The sequence below is a fragment of the Carcharodon carcharias genome, chromosome 5 (genome assembly GCF_017639515.1).
Source record: "Carcharodon carcharias isolate sCarCar2 chromosome 5, sCarCar2.pri, whole genome shotgun sequence".
Taxonomy (NCBI): Eukaryota; Metazoa; Chordata; class Chondrichthyes; order Lamniformes; family Lamnidae; genus Carcharodon; species Carcharodon carcharias.
In genome coordinates, this window is record NC_054471.1 from 19,385,957 (window position 1) to 19,403,171 (window position 17,215).

Sequence of the window (17,215 nt, forward strand, 5' to 3'; positions counted from 1 at the left end):
ACCCAGCCACCTCTTCCTCCTGACAGTGCGGCTGCTCCCTCTGCACAGCCAGATGCCTCAGTCACTCTCTTCTCAGCTGTCTTTGCTCTCTGTATGCCACGAGGCACACAACTAAGTCACCAAGCTCCATAATCCTGATGTACTCCTCCTGCAGGGTGAAAGAGAGAGACACGTTCATTAGCATGGGTGTACCAAGAACCTGCCTTGGTTAAGTCTGAAGGCCCCTTAATGTATCCTGGATGCCTTGGATGGCCAGCGATTAGTGAGCTGCATGGCTGCCCGAAACCCCACCCACCTCTGCCCCACTCCACCTGACCGATTGGCAGCAGCTTTGCCCATTGGACTGCATGCTGTGCTCTCAGCTCAGGCGCAGGTATTCTCCTAACCCGCGCTGCAAGGCTATGTGCTATCAGCATGAACCATGGGGGACACTGGTCCAAACCAGGATGCTGACATTGCAAGGGGCTGTGAGCGCCTCCACCAGTGACTGCTCTAAGGCCAGCTTTAGCAAGGAGATTGTACAACATGCCCAGTCATCCAGTTGTTCTGCAGTCCACTAAAACACTCGTTAGTTTGCAGTCTGTGCCTGAGGGGTGAAAAACTATGGAGCTCAACTGTCTCAGCAACAGAGAAAGGGTCACTATATACAAAGTTTTCCTAAGGCATGGCCAATTCCCTCGCCTGCCCACCCCCACCCCGCACTTGCTTGTGCGCTACCTTCACCTGCAGGTCAGCCTTTGCCCCCACCCCAAAGTGCCTCAACCACAGGGCATCAATTGCCCTCCCCCCCACACACCTCAACTGCAGGACACCCTTCCCCCCCCCACAGCTCTATTTGTGTCTCAGCCACAGGGTAGCCCCTGCCCATCCCCAACATGTCTCAACCACAGCGCATCCCTTTCCCAACCCTCCCCCATCCAACAACACGCCACAATCTTGAAGTCCAACATGCAACCTGGGCACATGCTCCGCAACGTTACTGTGTACTCACCTCCGAGTTCCCCTCAAAGTGCAGCCCGCCAAGTGCACACTGTTGTGAAACAAGTCGGTGTGCAATCAAGCTGACGTGATTGCAGGATCCAGCTGGGAGCGGGGGAGGGAGAACAATTCCTGCAGGCTGGGCTTATAATGATATGCAAATATATTCATGATGTTGCGAAACCAATTTTTGACCTTCTCGCCATATTGTCTGCCCACGCCACCGAACACATCTGACACCAACAGCCACGGACATTTCCACCCTTAGATTCATTTCAGTTCATAAAAAGTAGTAGAATTATATAATTCCTTGTCACAAAAATATTTCAGATCGTTTTGTCTTCTGTCACTAATTGTCAGACCTTTTTGTCTTAGGCCAATCTCATCCCTGATTGTGGTCAACTCTTAACCAGGCTTGAAGGGCTGAATGGCCTACTCCTGCTCCCAAGTCCTATGTTAACCAATAAAACAGATAAAGTACAAAAAGTACTGTACAGTAAATCTGTTTTGCATTTATATACATCAACACAAAGCTCAGAGCATTATTTATTTTGCCCTATTAGAGTCTTAGTAAGGCACTCAGTTTTCAGAGCAATAAATTTTGGCTTTGCCAGAAATGCTCACATCCCAAGAAAGGACTAAGAAGTGTAATCAGAGTAGGTGAAATCAATGTCAAATCAAATGCCGAAAGGAGAAGCAAATCTGAACTTAAAAAAATAATATTTTACAATTAAGACCTGTGATTCAATGCTCCTAATGGTTAACTTTCAGTGTCAGAGAGGTTAATTGACAGTAATAAACACGTAGCACTTTGTTGAAAGTTCCTGGGCAGCTAAAACACTCCTTTTATCTGAATACAAAAACAAAATATTGCACCTGTTGGAAATCTGAAATTGTAACAGAAATTAGTTGAACTATTCAGCAGGTCAGACGGACTCCTCCAAATAAGAAGTGTTGCTATGGAAACCCATCTGGGTCCTAGCTATGCCTGTCTTTTTGTGGGATTTTTTTGTTCCAGTCCTACTCAGGCCCCCCCTCCCTCGCCTCTTTTTCTGCTACATTGATGCCATTGTTTTGAAGCCATTTCCTGCTCTCAACATGAATTGGAAAATTTTATCAAATTTGCTTCCAATTTCCAAACTTTTCTCACCTTCACATAGTCTAGTTCCACTCTTCCCTTCCCTTCCTTGGATTCTCTGCCTTCAGAGGGAATTTTCCCAGACCATTGCAGGTGAAAGGTCTGGGAAAATTTGAAAAAATGCTGATGTCAAGATATCCTGATGGGTTCCTGCCTCCTCCTGCTTTACCCAGGGTCTGGGTGCAAGCACAGGTGGCAACCTGCCCATCAGCAGCAGGAAGCTAATTAAGATAATTATGGAGGCAATTGGCACAAAACTTTGGAGGGCTATGGAATATTGCCAGTGGCTCACAAGACACCCTGAGAGCACTGCACTGAGAGTTGCGCGTTGGACTTCAAGATTGATAGAGATCGGATTGCCATAAAATGCATACGGACACAAAAAATCTGAGCCATTGCATTACCTGTCCAATAAGAACATATGAAATAGGAGCAGGAGGAGGCCATTCGGCCCCTCAAGCCTGCCCTGCCATTCAATAAGATCATGGCTGATCAGCCCCAGGCCTCAACTCCTCTTTCATGCCAGCTCCTCATAGCCCTCAACTCCCCAATATTTCAAAAATCTACCTAACTCCTCTTTAAATACTTTCAGTGATCTAGCCTCCTGGGGTAGAGAATTCCAAACATTCACTACCCTCTGAGAGAAGAAATTCCTTCGCATCTCAGTTTTAAATGAATGTCCCCTTATTCTGTAACTTTGTCCCCTAGATCAAGATTCCCCCATGAGTGGAAACATCTTCTTAACATCCACTCTGTCAAGTGTAAATATAAAGCAGGTGGTTTGTCTTATTCTTCACCTTTAACACGACAATGAAACAGTAAGCATTAAGCACTGGAACACTATATCAAGTGGGATCATAGCTTTCATTATGTTTGATATATTTCATAGTGACTCAATTTAACATATAGGAATGTTTCAGTAACTATACAGTATTTTTGCCACATGCTGTCCTCCCACCCAGAGAAAGGGAATCTGCAGCTCAGAACAATTAACAAAATGTAACTTACTAAGTTTTGTAAATACAGCATTCTTGCAAATGATTGGTCCCTTCCTTACAAACAGTAAGTAGGGAAATTGTAGATTGGAGGACTACTGGCCCTAGTTTATCCTTGAATAATCTGCCAAATTATTCTGCTTTGTTGTGTATGATGAATTTTCTTGCAGCTCTTGATTCATCTCATTTAAGTTATTGAGTAAAAGTGTGATCAATTTCTCAAATCAATCACTAGTTTTGTTTTAACCTAGAGTGGTTTATTTTCAGTAGTATAGCTAGTAATTTACTTTAAAGGAATAACTTGTGTTTTGTGGTAGAATATACTTTATGTAACTGTTTTGTGTACTTGCCCTATAGGTGTGGTTCAGTGAGAAGACATTTGATCCCAAGTTCAGCTTTTATACTGATTACATTATTCCAATATGTGCCAGTGTAGAAAACTATCTGGAGTACATTCAGACATTACCTGCTGTTGACACCCCTCAGGTGTTTGGCCTACATCCAAATGCTGACATCACGTAAGTAAAACACTGGTTAACTCTTGTCTAATACCTGAGAACACAATAGAGATCACTTCTTATTGTTCTCTATTCCTTGGTAATAATGGGGGCTGCAACCTTTGCAGCATAATATAGATGTAGCAAGGGGAATCTATGGAGATCATACAGGAAAAGCAATGTGGTTATAATGGGAGGTCTGAACGGTGCTTTATTCCATCTAAAATCTTACCATTTATAATAAGTTATTACTCCTGTTTCTTTGGAGCCCACAGACATAATTAAAGAATTACCTTTATTGGACCTTTTCTCTCACACTGCCTGTGGTGAAAGTGTGTTACTCCCTAAACAGTATGGGTAGAGTTAAGGAAGAGCAAAGAATTTCAGACTGCCAGAATTGTCTGCACTCTTCCTGTGAATAATGATGAAGGGTAAGACTGCAGCCAATCTTTACACACTTTTATATTTATTCTGCCATGTTAATAATACATGAAAAGAAATCAAAACTGTGCATATCAAAACTTAGTCTTTTTTACTATTTTTAAAATGGACTTTTGCCGAACCACAAGATGGCTGCTACAGGTCACATGACTCACAAGATTAGTCATCTGTTCCAGATTCCAACAGGGATTATAAGAGCAAAAGAGTTCAAATCTCATCCTTTTGGAATCTCACACCCATTGCAAGACCACATTATAATCATGAAACTAGACAACTAAAAGATTAACCGACTCCCCCCCCCGCCCTAGTTGGGAAGATAAAAAGACAGAGACGTCGAAACTTGTTGTACCTGAAGAGGTGTTAAAAGCCACCATTTTTGCTCCTAAGGGAAACAATGGATTTTTGGCCAGAAGCACAGAAACTGCTTGCAAGGCTGCAATTAACTCATTCGTGGGCCATGTCACATGACCCCATGCTTCTAGACTTTTGGGCCACTTTAATATTACATTTTTAGCCTCACAGCTCAGTCTGCTGATTTAACACCAACTGAAAACCCCTGCAGATCTCTTGCTCACCAAGCAGCCGGCCACCATCTGTCAACTCCTCAAAGCCTGTTTGATTAAGTCTCTGATCATTACCTGCCAAGCGGTCTAAGCACAGAACCTCCATTGTGCTGCACCGTCATTTGTTTCGAGGATTTTCATCTTGATGTCTCCAACCAGGAACTCATCTGGACTGAACTCCACCATGAAGTAAACACTCTCTGGACTTTGACTTTTCCGGACTTTGGAAATCATGTGAACTAATAGTCATTTCTGTGGTTCTTTTATTGTTGTTATCCATAATTGTAAAAACTCACTGGGCAGAATTTTTTGTCCCCCTGCCCAACCCAAATGGGAATAAAATATTGGGCAATGACGTCAATTGAGTGTCCCAACATCATTGCACACTTGCACGATATTTCGCTCGGCAGGCATGCACGGCTGCCAAAGCGGGGCCCACCATTAATTAATAGGCCACTTAAGGCCCTTCAATTTTCTGTGATTTTACCTTCCTGTGTGACTTTCTGTTCGCTGCATGGGCAAAATGGGCAGGCAGCCAGCCAACATCTTTGTAGACCTCATCCAAGGGCAGGATAAAAAGGGTCAGCAGCATTGCCAGTGTGAGTAGTGAGCATATCTGGAGATAGTTTGCAGCTGCTTGCTTATTGGATTTGGCAGCTTCATCTCTGTTCAGAGCTTCATTCTTAGCATTTTCAGTCTTCATTTCAAGCCTCCTTGGTATCTGCAAGGCCGCCAGAGGATTCAGCCCCTGTGGACCCTTTCAGGTATCAGACAGCCTTCCGTTACTCTGGTAATGGGGATTGTGATCTCTGCTGGAGGCACCTCCTCTGAGGAGGAAGAGAGGGGCAGAAGGCAGAGTAGGCCAGGTATCCCTATGCAGCTCCCAGGGGAGGAACCTGACAGAGGAGAACTGCAGGCACAGTGGGTACAGGGCCAGCAGGTAGTCCAAGGCGGAAGGGGCCACAGAAGATGCCACTATCCTGCTGCCAGCATTTACAGGCAGTGATGCAGCTACCTCAATATGTCTGAGGTGCAATGCAGAAGGAGGCTCCGGGAGACTGTGACCTCTATTTGTCAGAGGATTGGGCCTGAGATCAGCTCCAACTGTGTGGGTGGATACCCCATGTTGGTGGCTCTGAAGGTCACAGTGGCCCTCAACTTCTATGTCTCCGGCTCTTTCCAGGGCTCAGTGGGGGATCTGTGTGGAGTCTCCTGATCAGCTGTCCACAGTTGCATCAGACTGGTGACAGAAGCTCTGTTCAGGCAGGTACTGCCCTTTATTCTTTACCATACAGATGAGGCCAGCCAGGCACAGTGAGCCAGAGGCTTTGCAGCGATTGCTGGCTTCCTCCGTGTCCAGGGTGCAACAGACTATACACACGTGGCCATCAAGGCGCCAGCAGGTGAGCCCGGTGCCTTCATCAACAGGAAGGGCTTCCACTCCATGAACGTCCAGATAATGTGTGATCACAGGATGCAGAATTTGCAAGTCTGTGCAAGGTACCCTGGCAGCTCCCATGACATGAACATCCTCAGACATTCCCAGGTGCCGAGGCTCTTCAGTGCTCCAGCCTGGCTTGATGGATGGCTTCTGGGTGACAAGGGCTATTCCTTGAAAAGATGGCTCATGACGCCTCTCTGCCACCCAAGAACAGAGGCAGAGAAGTGTTACAATATGAGTCATGCCTCCACAAGGCCAGTGATAGACAGGACCATAGGTCTTCTCAAGAAGTGCTTCCAATGCCTGGACTGTTCAAGGGGTGCACTATAATACCCCCAGAGCGGGTGTCACTGATAGTGGTTGCATGCTGCACACTCCACAATCTGTCACTGGCAAGGGGGGACCCATTGGAGGAAGACAATCTTGACACAGCTACACAGGCCACAGATGATGAGTCCAGTAGTGAGTCTGAAGAGGAGCATGGTGAGGAGAACGCTGAGGGCGTGGAGTCAGACCTTGGTAACCCCCAAGGAGGCAGGGACACCAGGGACACCTTGACCCAATGCTCCTTCAGCTACTCTACCAAAGGTCAGCTTCTGGCATGCCTGGGCTGCATCCTCCATCCCAGATGTCTGAAAGGATCCTTTCATTTGAACACAAAGAATACTCGGTGCCTGTGCTATAAAATTCAGAACCACTTATATCCAGCATTACATACTGGCGTACCCTGTGCCAGTATAATAAAAAGGTGAAGCATACTTAGGCCATGATGACAAAAACAAAATGTATCTCATTTTGATGATACCAAACTATCTACATAAACTTCTCTGGTCTTCATTCCCAGACCAGTGTAGATAAATTAAATATAAATGAACATAACATCACCTGTGACCTTTTCCTCTTCTGCTCATGGTGCCTTTAACTTACGCTTGTGAATGCTATGTCTGGGCACTCCTCCCTCGGTGGCACCGGCATTAGGGGCAGCGTGCTGACTCTGCTGTCCTGTTGGCCTTGATAACCTTAGCGGATGTCCTCTGGTTAGTAATGTCTCTGCTATCTTTTACCTGGGTCTTTTAAAATACATGGATAGAATCCATATGGACCAGAGCCCTTATGCTCTTTGAGTTTAGTTCACTATTTTCAATACATTCCTTTTTAATTTGAAATGCATTCATCACTTCATCATATGTCATGTCGAACTGTTCCATCTACCTGGTAACTAAGGAAGCAAAATAATAAATTAATATTTCGGCCATCGCTGTATTGCTATCTGTGGTATTTATCTTGTGTATCTTTTAACAGTCCTATTCCCATTACAGCCTTACTATTTTTTATTGATGTACTGTGAAATCCTTTACAATCTTTTATATTCCTTGTCAATTTAATTTCATAGTTCGTCTTTGCCCGCGTCATCGTTCATTTTTACTTGTTTCCTAATGTCTTCATATTTTCTCTTGTCCTGCATCCTTCTACTATCTATGTACCTAATGTATGTCTGTTTCCTAACCCTCAATTGTTCCCTAAAACCTTTATTCATCCATGGAGTCCCACTTGTATTTAATTTGATCTTTCCTTTTGTTGTACATTGTAATTTGCCAATATTTTTACCCATTTAAGTTTCCCACATCCTATTCTCAGCCCTTCAAAGTGAGCTTTGTTTCAATCTATTAACCTGGTTCCTTTCATACTTATGTTCTTCTCTATTATCATCTTAAAGAGCATGATATTATGATCACTATTGTTTAGTTATTTCCTATTTTTATTTCTCTTATCTGCACTGGTCCATTTCCTATTACTAGATCCAGTAACAAATTGTCCCTTGTTGGGCTTATTACATATTGGGTTAGAAAGGAGTGTGCACATACTAGGAACTACATTCCCTTTTCTATGGTGCAGGTATCATGTGTCTCTCCAGGTTGGATGATCAGTTGCAGCCTCTTAACAGTTTGATTGCCAAGTCTTATAAATATTTATCTTACCATCAAGACCTATTATCTCACAAGGGGCCAGCTCGGTGGGATATTACAGTCCTGCTGAACTGAATGGAGATTTAAATGGCTTGCTGCATCAGCTAGGGGGAGACAAGCAGCAGCGGGGCCATAAAATCCTGGCCAGGACCTATCCATTCCCTACGATCCTGTCTTTTATAATACACCAAACCTGAATTAAATTCTGTCTCAAATGGTCTTATATGATCGCTCAGAGCTTTCCAAATCTGAGACCACAGCCTTGACGAAAGCTTGTCGCCCTGCATGTAATCCCATGCACAGAAAAAATGGAAACAAATGGTTGCAAAACTTTTAATGCACTTTATCTCACAGCACAGAAGACAATTTGATATTTCACATATTGACTCATTGATTGGACTGTAGCCTCCAAACATCTGGAGTGAATTCTTTGCAAGAATTCTGCGTCCAAATGCAGCAAGACCTGGACAATATCCAGGCTTGGGCTGACAAGCAGCAAGTACCATTCATACCACACAAGTGCCAGGCAATGACCATCTCCAACATGACAGAATCTAACCATTGCCCCTTGACATTCAATGGCATTAGCATCGCTGAATCCCCCACTATCAACATCCTGGGGGTTACTATTGACCAGAAATTGAATTGGACTAGCCATATAAATACTGTGGCTGCAAGAGCAGGCCAGAGGCTAGGAATCCTGTAGCGAGTAACTCACTTCCTGACTCCCAAAAGCCTGTCCACCATCTACAAGACGCAAGTCAGGAGTGTGACGGAATACTCTCCTGTTGCCTGGATGAGCACAGCTGCCACAACACTCAAGAAACTCGACACAATCCAGGTATAAGCAGTCCGCTTGATTGACACCCCTTCACAAACATTCACTCCTTGATGAACAGTAGCAGCAGTGTGTACCAACTACAAGATGCACTGCAGCAACTAACCAAGGCTCCTTAGACAGCAGATAAAAGCAAAATACTGCAGATGCTGGAAATCTGAAAAAAAACAGAAAATGCTGGAAAAACTCAGCAGGTCTGGCAGAATCTCTGGAGAGAAAAAAACAGAGTTAACGTTTCGAGTCCTTAAGACTGTTCTTCAGAAGAAGAGTCATAAGGACTCGAAACGTTAACTCTTTTTTTCTCGCCATAGTTGCTGTTAGACCTGCGTGCTTTTTCCAGCATTTTCTGTTTTTGCTCCTGAGACAGTACCTTCTAAACCCACAATCTCTACCACCTAGAAGGACAAGGGGAGCAGATGCAGGGAAACACCACCACCTGCAAGTTCCCCTCCAAGCCACACATCATCCTGACTTGGAACTATATCCAAGCTGATTACCACATACCTCCCTCACATCCACAACTCAGATGATGAATCAGTGTTCTTCCATGTTAAACACCATTTGGAGAAGCACTTAGGGTGTCAAGGGTGCAGAATATACTCTGGGTGAGGGACTTGAATGTCACCAAGACTGGTTCAGTAGCACCACTACAGACCGAGCTGGCCGAGTCCTAGAGGACAAAGCTACCAGACTGGGTCTGTGGCAGGTGGTGAGGGAACCAACAAGAGGGAAAAACATACCTGACCTCATTCTCACCAACCTGCCTGCCACAGATGTGTTTGTCCATGACAATATCGGTAGGAGTGACCACCACACAGTCTTTGTGGAGATGAAGTCCTGCCTTCACCTTGAAGATACCCTCCATTGTGTTAGAACCATAGAACCACAGAAAAGTTACAGCACAGAAGGAGGCCATTCAGCCCACCTTGTCCATGCCAGCCCTAGGACATCCAGCTGCCCTTTCTAATCCCACCTTCTTGCACCTGGCCCATAGCCCTGCAGCTTACAGCACTTTAGGTGCAGATCCAGGTACTTTTTAAAAGAGTTTAAAGTTTCTGCCTCTACCACCAACTTGGGCAGCAAATTCCAGACACCCACTACCCTCTGTGTAAAAAAGTTCTTCTTCATGTCCCCCTACACCTTCTGCCACTTATCTTGAATCTATGTCCCCTGGTTCTAGAATTCTCCACCAAGGGAAACAATTTTATCGTGTCCATTCTATCTATTCCCCTCATAATTTTGTACACCTCAATCAAGACACCTCTCAGCCTTCTTTGTTCTAAGGAAAATAACCCCAACCTATCCAATCTCTCCTTGTAGCTACACTTTTCTAACCCTGGCAACATTCTTGTAAACCTCCTCTGCACTCTCTCCAGAGCTATTACGTCCTTCCTGTAATGTGGTGACCAGAACTGCACACAATACTCCAGTTGTGGCCTTACCAGTGTTTTATACAATTCCAACATTATATCTTTACTTTTATATTCTGTACCTCTGCCAACGAAGGAGAGCATTCCATATTCCTTCTTTACAACCTTGTCTACTTGAACTGCTGCCTTCAGGGACCTGTGTATTTGTACGCCAAGATCTCTTACTTCATCTAACCCCCGTAGTATATTCCTATTTATTTTGTAATCCCTGTAACTGTTTGACCTCCCAATTCTCTATGTTAAAATCCATCTGCCACTTTACTGCCCACTCCACCAACCCATCTATCTCGTTTTGATGATTATGGCTATCCCCTACACTATCCACTACTCGGCCAATCTTTGTGTCATCTGCAAATTTCCCAATCGTGTCCCCCATGTTCACATCCAATGTGTACCACGACCACTGGCTGTTTACCTTCCCTCCCCAGAATGTCCTGCAGCCGCTCCGTGACCTCCTGGACCCTGGCACCAGGGAGGCAACATACCATCCTTGATTCACATTTGCGGCCACAGAAGCGTCTGTTTCTAACTATTGAATCTCCTATCACTATAGCCCTGCCACTTGTTTTCCTCCCACCCCTCTGAGCAGCAGAGCCACCCACGGTGCCGTGAACTTGGCTGTTGCTGCTTTCCCCTGAGAGGCCATCCCCTCAACAGTATCCAAAGTAGTATATCTGTTAAAGAGGGGGATGACCACAGGGGACTCCTGCACTGCCTTCCTGAGTCTTTTACTGTTCCTGATGTTGTGTGGCACTACCACCATGCTAAATGGATAGATTTCAAATAGATCTGACAGCTCAGGACTAGGCATTTATGAGGTGTTGTGAGCCATCATCAGCAGCAGAATTGTACTCTACAATCTGTAACCTCATGGCCTGGCATATCTCCCACTCTACCATTACCACCAAGCCAGGGGATCAACCTTGGTTCAATGAAGAGTGTAGGAGGGCATTCCAGGAGCAGCACCAGGCATACCTAAAAATGTGGTGTCAACCTGGTGAAGCTATAGCAAGGACTACTTGCATGCCAAACAACATAACAGCAAGTGATAGACAGAGCTAAGCTCTGCAGTCCTGCCACACCCAGTAGTGAATGGTGGTGGACAACTCACTGGAGGAAGAGGCTCCACAAATATCCCCATCCTCGATGATGGAGGAGCCCAGCACAGCAGTGCAAAAGATAAGGCTGAAGCATTTTCAATATTCTTCAGCCAGAAGTGCCAAGTGGATGATCCACCTCTGCCTCTTCTGGTGGTCCCCAGCATCACAAATGCCAGTCTTCAGCCAATTTGATTCACTCCATGTGATATCAAGAAACGGCCGGAGGCACTGGATACTGCAAAGGCTATGGGTCCTGACAATATTCCAGCATCAGTACTGAAGATCTGTGCCCCAGAATTTGCCGCACCCCTAGCCAAGCTATTCCAGTACAGCTACAACACTGGCATCTACCAGGCAATGTGGAAAATTGCCCAGGTATGTCCTGTACACAAAAAGCAGGACAAATCCAACCCGGCCAATTATCGCCCCATCAGTCTGTTCTCCATCATCAGCAAGGTAATGGAGGGGGTCATCAACAGTGCTATCAAGCGGCACTTGTTTAGCAATAACCTGCTCACAGACACTCAGCTAGGGTTCTGTCAGGATCACTAAGCTCCTGACCTCATTACAGCCTTGGTTCAAACATAGACAAAAGAGTTGGACTCCAGCATCAAGGCAGCATTTGACTGAGTGTGGCATCAAAGAGCCCTAGCAAAACTGGAGTCAGTGGGATTTGGGGAAAACTCTCCATTGGTTGGAGTCATGCGTAGCACAAAGGAACATGGCTGCGGCTGTTGGAGGTCAATCATCTCAGCTCCAGGACATCACTACAAGAGTTCCTCAGTGTGGTGTCCTCGGCCCAACCATCTTAAGCTGCTTCATCACTGACCTTCCTCCCCATCGTAAGGTCAGAAGTGGGGATGTTCACTGATGATTGCACAACGTTTAGCACCATTCACGACTCCTCAGAGTCCATGAAACAGTCCATGTCCAAATGCAGCAAGACCTGGACAATATCTAGTCTCGGACTGACAAGTGGCAAGTAACACTCACGCCACACAAGTGCCAGGCAATGACCATCTCCAACAAGAGGGAGCCTAACCATTGGCCCTTGACATTCATTGGCATTACCATCACTGAATCCCCACTATCAACATCCTGGTACTATTAACCAGAAACTGAACTGGACCAGCCATATAAATATTGTGGTTACAAGAGCAGGTCAGAGGCTAGGAATCCTGCAGTGAGTAACTCACTTCCTGAATCCCCAAAGCCTGTCCACCATCTACAAGAAAGTCAGGGGTGTAATGGAATTCTCGCCACCTGCCTGGATGAGTGCAGCTCCCACAACACTCAAGAAGCTTGACACCATCCAGGACAAAGCAGCCCGCCTGATTGGCACCCCATCCACAAACATTCACTACCCCCACCACTGATGCACAGTAGCAGCAGTGTGTACCATCTACAAGGTGCATTGTAAGAACTCACCAAGCCTCCTTAGACAGCACTTTCCAAACCCATGGCCACTAGCATCTCAAAGGACAAAGGCAACAAATAGATGGGAACACCACTGCCTGAAAGTTCCCCTCCAAGTCACTCACCATCCTGATTTAGAAATATACCTCCCTTCCTACACTGTCGCTAGGTCAAAATCCTGCAACTCCCTTCCTAACAGCACTGTGGGTATACCTACACCACATGGACTGCAGCGGTTCAAGAAGGCAGCTCACCACCACCTTCCCAAGGGCAATTAGGGATGGGCAATAAATGCTGCCCTAACCAGCGATGCCCACATTCCCTGGGTGGATGAAAGAAAGGTTGTTAAGGAGGTACAGTAACATCCTGACTGGGTGTCCAAAAATAATTGCCTAATCACTCTCAATGTCAAGTTTCATTTGTACCTTTATCATAGAAGGTTTACTCACCAGCATAGGTATCTCACTAGAAACATACTTCAGTACTTATAAAATGGCTTACCTCAGCTATTTTACCTGGAATTACAGCTCTCTTTCGTGATCTCAGTGTTTTGTCATCACCAAACCTAAAACAAATGGTACTTTTATGTTCCTTAACCTCGCATCAACCCTCCCTACTTATTGAATCAAGTTGGAACAGGTGGAGCAAACTAGAAGGTCAGGGATAGGTGGGAGCTAAGGAGAAATTTAACACAGGTGTCATGGACACAAGACAAAGGGTGTGTTAAAGGTTGTGTTAAAGGCTAAAGAAGGTGCTGATAGTAGCATAAAGGTAAGGTGGAATCTGTTAATAGCAGAACAAGGGTCAGCGCTCTGTGAAAGCAAAACATAAGAACAAGTGGCTGTTGGGGGTGAGGGAGTGGGGTGGGGAGGAACAGAAAATGCTGGAACAAGGCCATCTGCTCCACCCCCTCTTAAACAGTATAAAATCCATCACATTTCTACTTCTCTTTAGCCCTGATGAATCATATGGACTCAAAACGTTAACTCTGTTTCTCTCTCCACAGATGCTGCCAGACCTGCTGAGTTTTTCCAGCAGTTTCTGTTTTTTATATCTGATCCAACAGGTTTCCCTCTCTGAGAACTGAACTCCAGTTAGAATCAGGAGCCTGTCCATATGAGACAGCTCAGCACAAGTTAAATTCTAGCGCTGAAAGTGATTGAGTTAATGCCAAAATTAGGCTCTTAGATATAAACAACATTGGAGCACCCACATCCCACTGGAGTAGAGAATTCCAAAGATTCACAACCTTTTAAGTGAAGAAAATTTTCTCATCTCAGTCCTAAATGATTGCCCTCTTATTCTGAGACTGTGCCCCCATGTTCTAGATTACCAGCCATGGGAAACAACCTCTCAGTATCCCAGTCCTCAACGCTGGTGGAGCTCGACAGTGGAGTACAAAAGACAAGGCTGAACAACATTTTCAAACCAAATTGCCAAGTGGATGATGGTCTTGGCTTCTTCCTGAGGTCCCCATGATCACAGATGCCAGTCTTCAGACAATTCTATTCACTTCACGTGATGTCAAGATTCAACTGGCTGCCCTCGATATAGGAATGGTACAGGTTATGACAAAAATTGACTGTAGTACTGAAGACTTGTGCTCCAGAACTAGCATTGCCTATAGCCAAGTTGTTCTGGTACAGCTACAGAACCTGTATCATTTCTATATCGAGGGCAGTCAGTTGAATCTTGACATCACGTGAAGTGAATAGAATTGTCTGAAGACTGGCATCTGTGATCACGGGGACCCCAGGCAAAATGGGAAATTGCTAAGTATGTCCTGTCCACAAAATATCCAATATCCAATCTGGTCAATTACTGCCCCATCAGCCTACTGTCACTCATCAACAAAGTAATGGAAGGCGCTATCAGTGATCCTATCGAGCAACACTGGCTCAGTATCTGCTCATAACCTGCTCACCTGTGCTCAGTTTGTGTTCCAAAAGGAATCCCTGGCTCCAGACCTCATTATATCCTAGTTCCAAACATGGAAACAAGTTCAATTCCTGGTGAGCATGACTATCCTTAACATCAACACAGCACTTGGCGGAATGTAGCACACTGCAGCTACAAGAGCAGCTCAGGGGCTGGGAATTCTGTGGCAAGTAACTCAACTCCTAATTCCCCAGAGCCTATTGACCATTGACAAGGCTCAAGCCATCACAAGAATGTGATGGAATACTCTCCATTTACCCAGATAGGTGCAGCTTCAACAACACTCAAGAAATTCAAAACCATCAGATCAGAGTAGTCCACTTGCTCAGCAACGCATCTACTAGCTGTGGCTGCAACATATACCAGCTATACGAACATACAAACATACAAACATCCATATGGACATACAAAAATACGAACATATGAGTTTATTTCCTTCAAGAGCCCATTTCATTTCCTTTTGAAATCATTCATTGTCTCCGCTTCTACCATTCACGTAAGCAGTGAGTTCCCGTCATTACCACTCGCTGTGTAAAAGTTCTTCCTCACATCTCCACTACATTTCTTGCCAAAAACCTTAAATCTGTGTCCTTTAGTCCTTGTACCACCTGCTAATGGGGAACAGCTTTTCTTTGTTTACCTTATCCAAGCCTGTCATAATCTTGTACACCTCAATCAAATCTGCCCTCAATCTCCTTTACTCCAAATAGAACAACCCCTGTTTCTCCAATCTAACCTTGTAATTAAATTCCCCCATCCCTAGAATCATTCTGGTAAAACCCTTCTGCACCCTCCCAACTCCCTCACATCCTTCCTAAAGTATGGTGACCAGGACTGGACTAATAGTCAAGGCCTAATCAGAGCTTTATGAAGATTTAACATAACTTCTCTGATTTTGTGCTCATTACCTCTATTTACTTTGCCAGACAATGGCCAATTTCATCATCCAACATGCTGTTGAAGAGGATACTCCCAAGATAGCAGAACTTCTGAACTGAGTTGAGGGATATATTGTTAATTGTGATTATGGGGTGTTGGAGTTTGTGACAAGGAGCAGGTTGGTACAAGATCTCTGTCAGACTTATTGCAAGGCTGAAGTGTTTTGAAGCTTGAGCAAAGCAATTAACAAACAGCTGGATGTCTTCTCGAGTTTGTGCTATGAGAGCACAGTCGTCGGCAAACAAGAGGTCAGTTAGTAGTTCTCCTGTGATCTTTACGCAAACCTTGAGCCATTGCAGATTGAAGAGGTTGCCATCTGTCCTGAATGTGTACTCCTGTGACAATATCTTTAAGGGCATACAAGAGCATGGCTGAAACATAGACTGCAAAAAGAACATTACACGGCCTTGTTTGGTGTCATTGATGACAAAAAAGGCATCATACCATCATGGAATGAGTGGATGCCCCTGATCATCTTCACAGCAGCTATATTTGTACAGCATTTTCCACAGCTCTTCACAGTTGCTGTGTTGAAAGCCTTGGTCTTGAAAGATGAAATCGCCTATCGCCTTGCAAAGATCAATGTATGCCATGCAGTGGTTTTCACATCATTTCTCTCTGGGTGTGAGGCATGGGCAACATACTAGTGTCACACTAGATGCATTCCACCTTCAAGGCTTAAGATCTATCTGTAATATCATGTGGCAGGACAAAATCACTAACACTAAAGTTCTTGCAAAGTGTCAATACCTGGTATTGAGATCATGCTCATCAGAGCTCAGTTTCCCTGGGTCAGCCCAGATGATGAGCAATTGGATTCCTTGTTGAACAATCATCCATCAGAAGAATCCATCATCAACATCATCATAACATCTATTTATGAAGCCCAAGAGCCCATATGCTTTGCTATCTATTCTCTCAATATGTCCTGCCATCTTCAAGGATCTATGCAAATAGACCCAAGGTCCTTCTGTCTCCACACACTCTTCAGAACTGTACCATTAAGCCTCTATTGTCTCTCCCTATCCCTTCTGCCAAAATGCATCGCCTCACATTTGGGTGTATCTGTGAACCGATCACTAAAGACTAGTGCACAGGTACAGAACAAGAAAGACGAACAGAATTTGGATCTTTATCTCAAATGGATTGGGATACAAAAGTGATGCTTCACAAAGCCTTGGTCAGATTCCATGTAGAGTAACTGCATTCAGTTCTGGACCTGAAGCTGAGAAAAGCTGTATTGGTCTCAGAGGAGATAGAGCACAGATTCACCAGCAGGATACTAGGGCTTAAACAGTTAAACTATAAGGACAGGTTATGTAAAGTTGGATTGACTTCCTTTGCATTTAGAAGGCCGAGAGGTCATTGACCTGAGATGTTTTAAATGAAAAATATTTGGTGGGGTAGATATACATAAATTATTTCCTGTGGTGGGAGAACCCAGAACAATTTTCCCATAATATTAGTTACTGAATGTACTTCTTTATACTAATATTGAGCTTAAGGCACTTGTAATGGAATTACTGTAGAAACA

General features: G+C 44.7%; 1 protein-coding gene across 1 annotated transcript in view; it reads left to right on the forward strand.

The window, feature by feature from the left end:
- LOC121278118 (dynein heavy chain 8, axonemal-like) overlaps positions 1-17,215 on the forward strand; it is a 2,067,071-nt gene that overhangs the window by 1,992,704 nt on the left and 57,152 nt on the right. Inside the window, 1 exon segment of the mRNA XM_041188205.1 lies at positions 3,469-3,629. Within this exon segment, the coding sequence (XP_041044139.1) occupies positions 3,469-3,629 (161 nt within the window).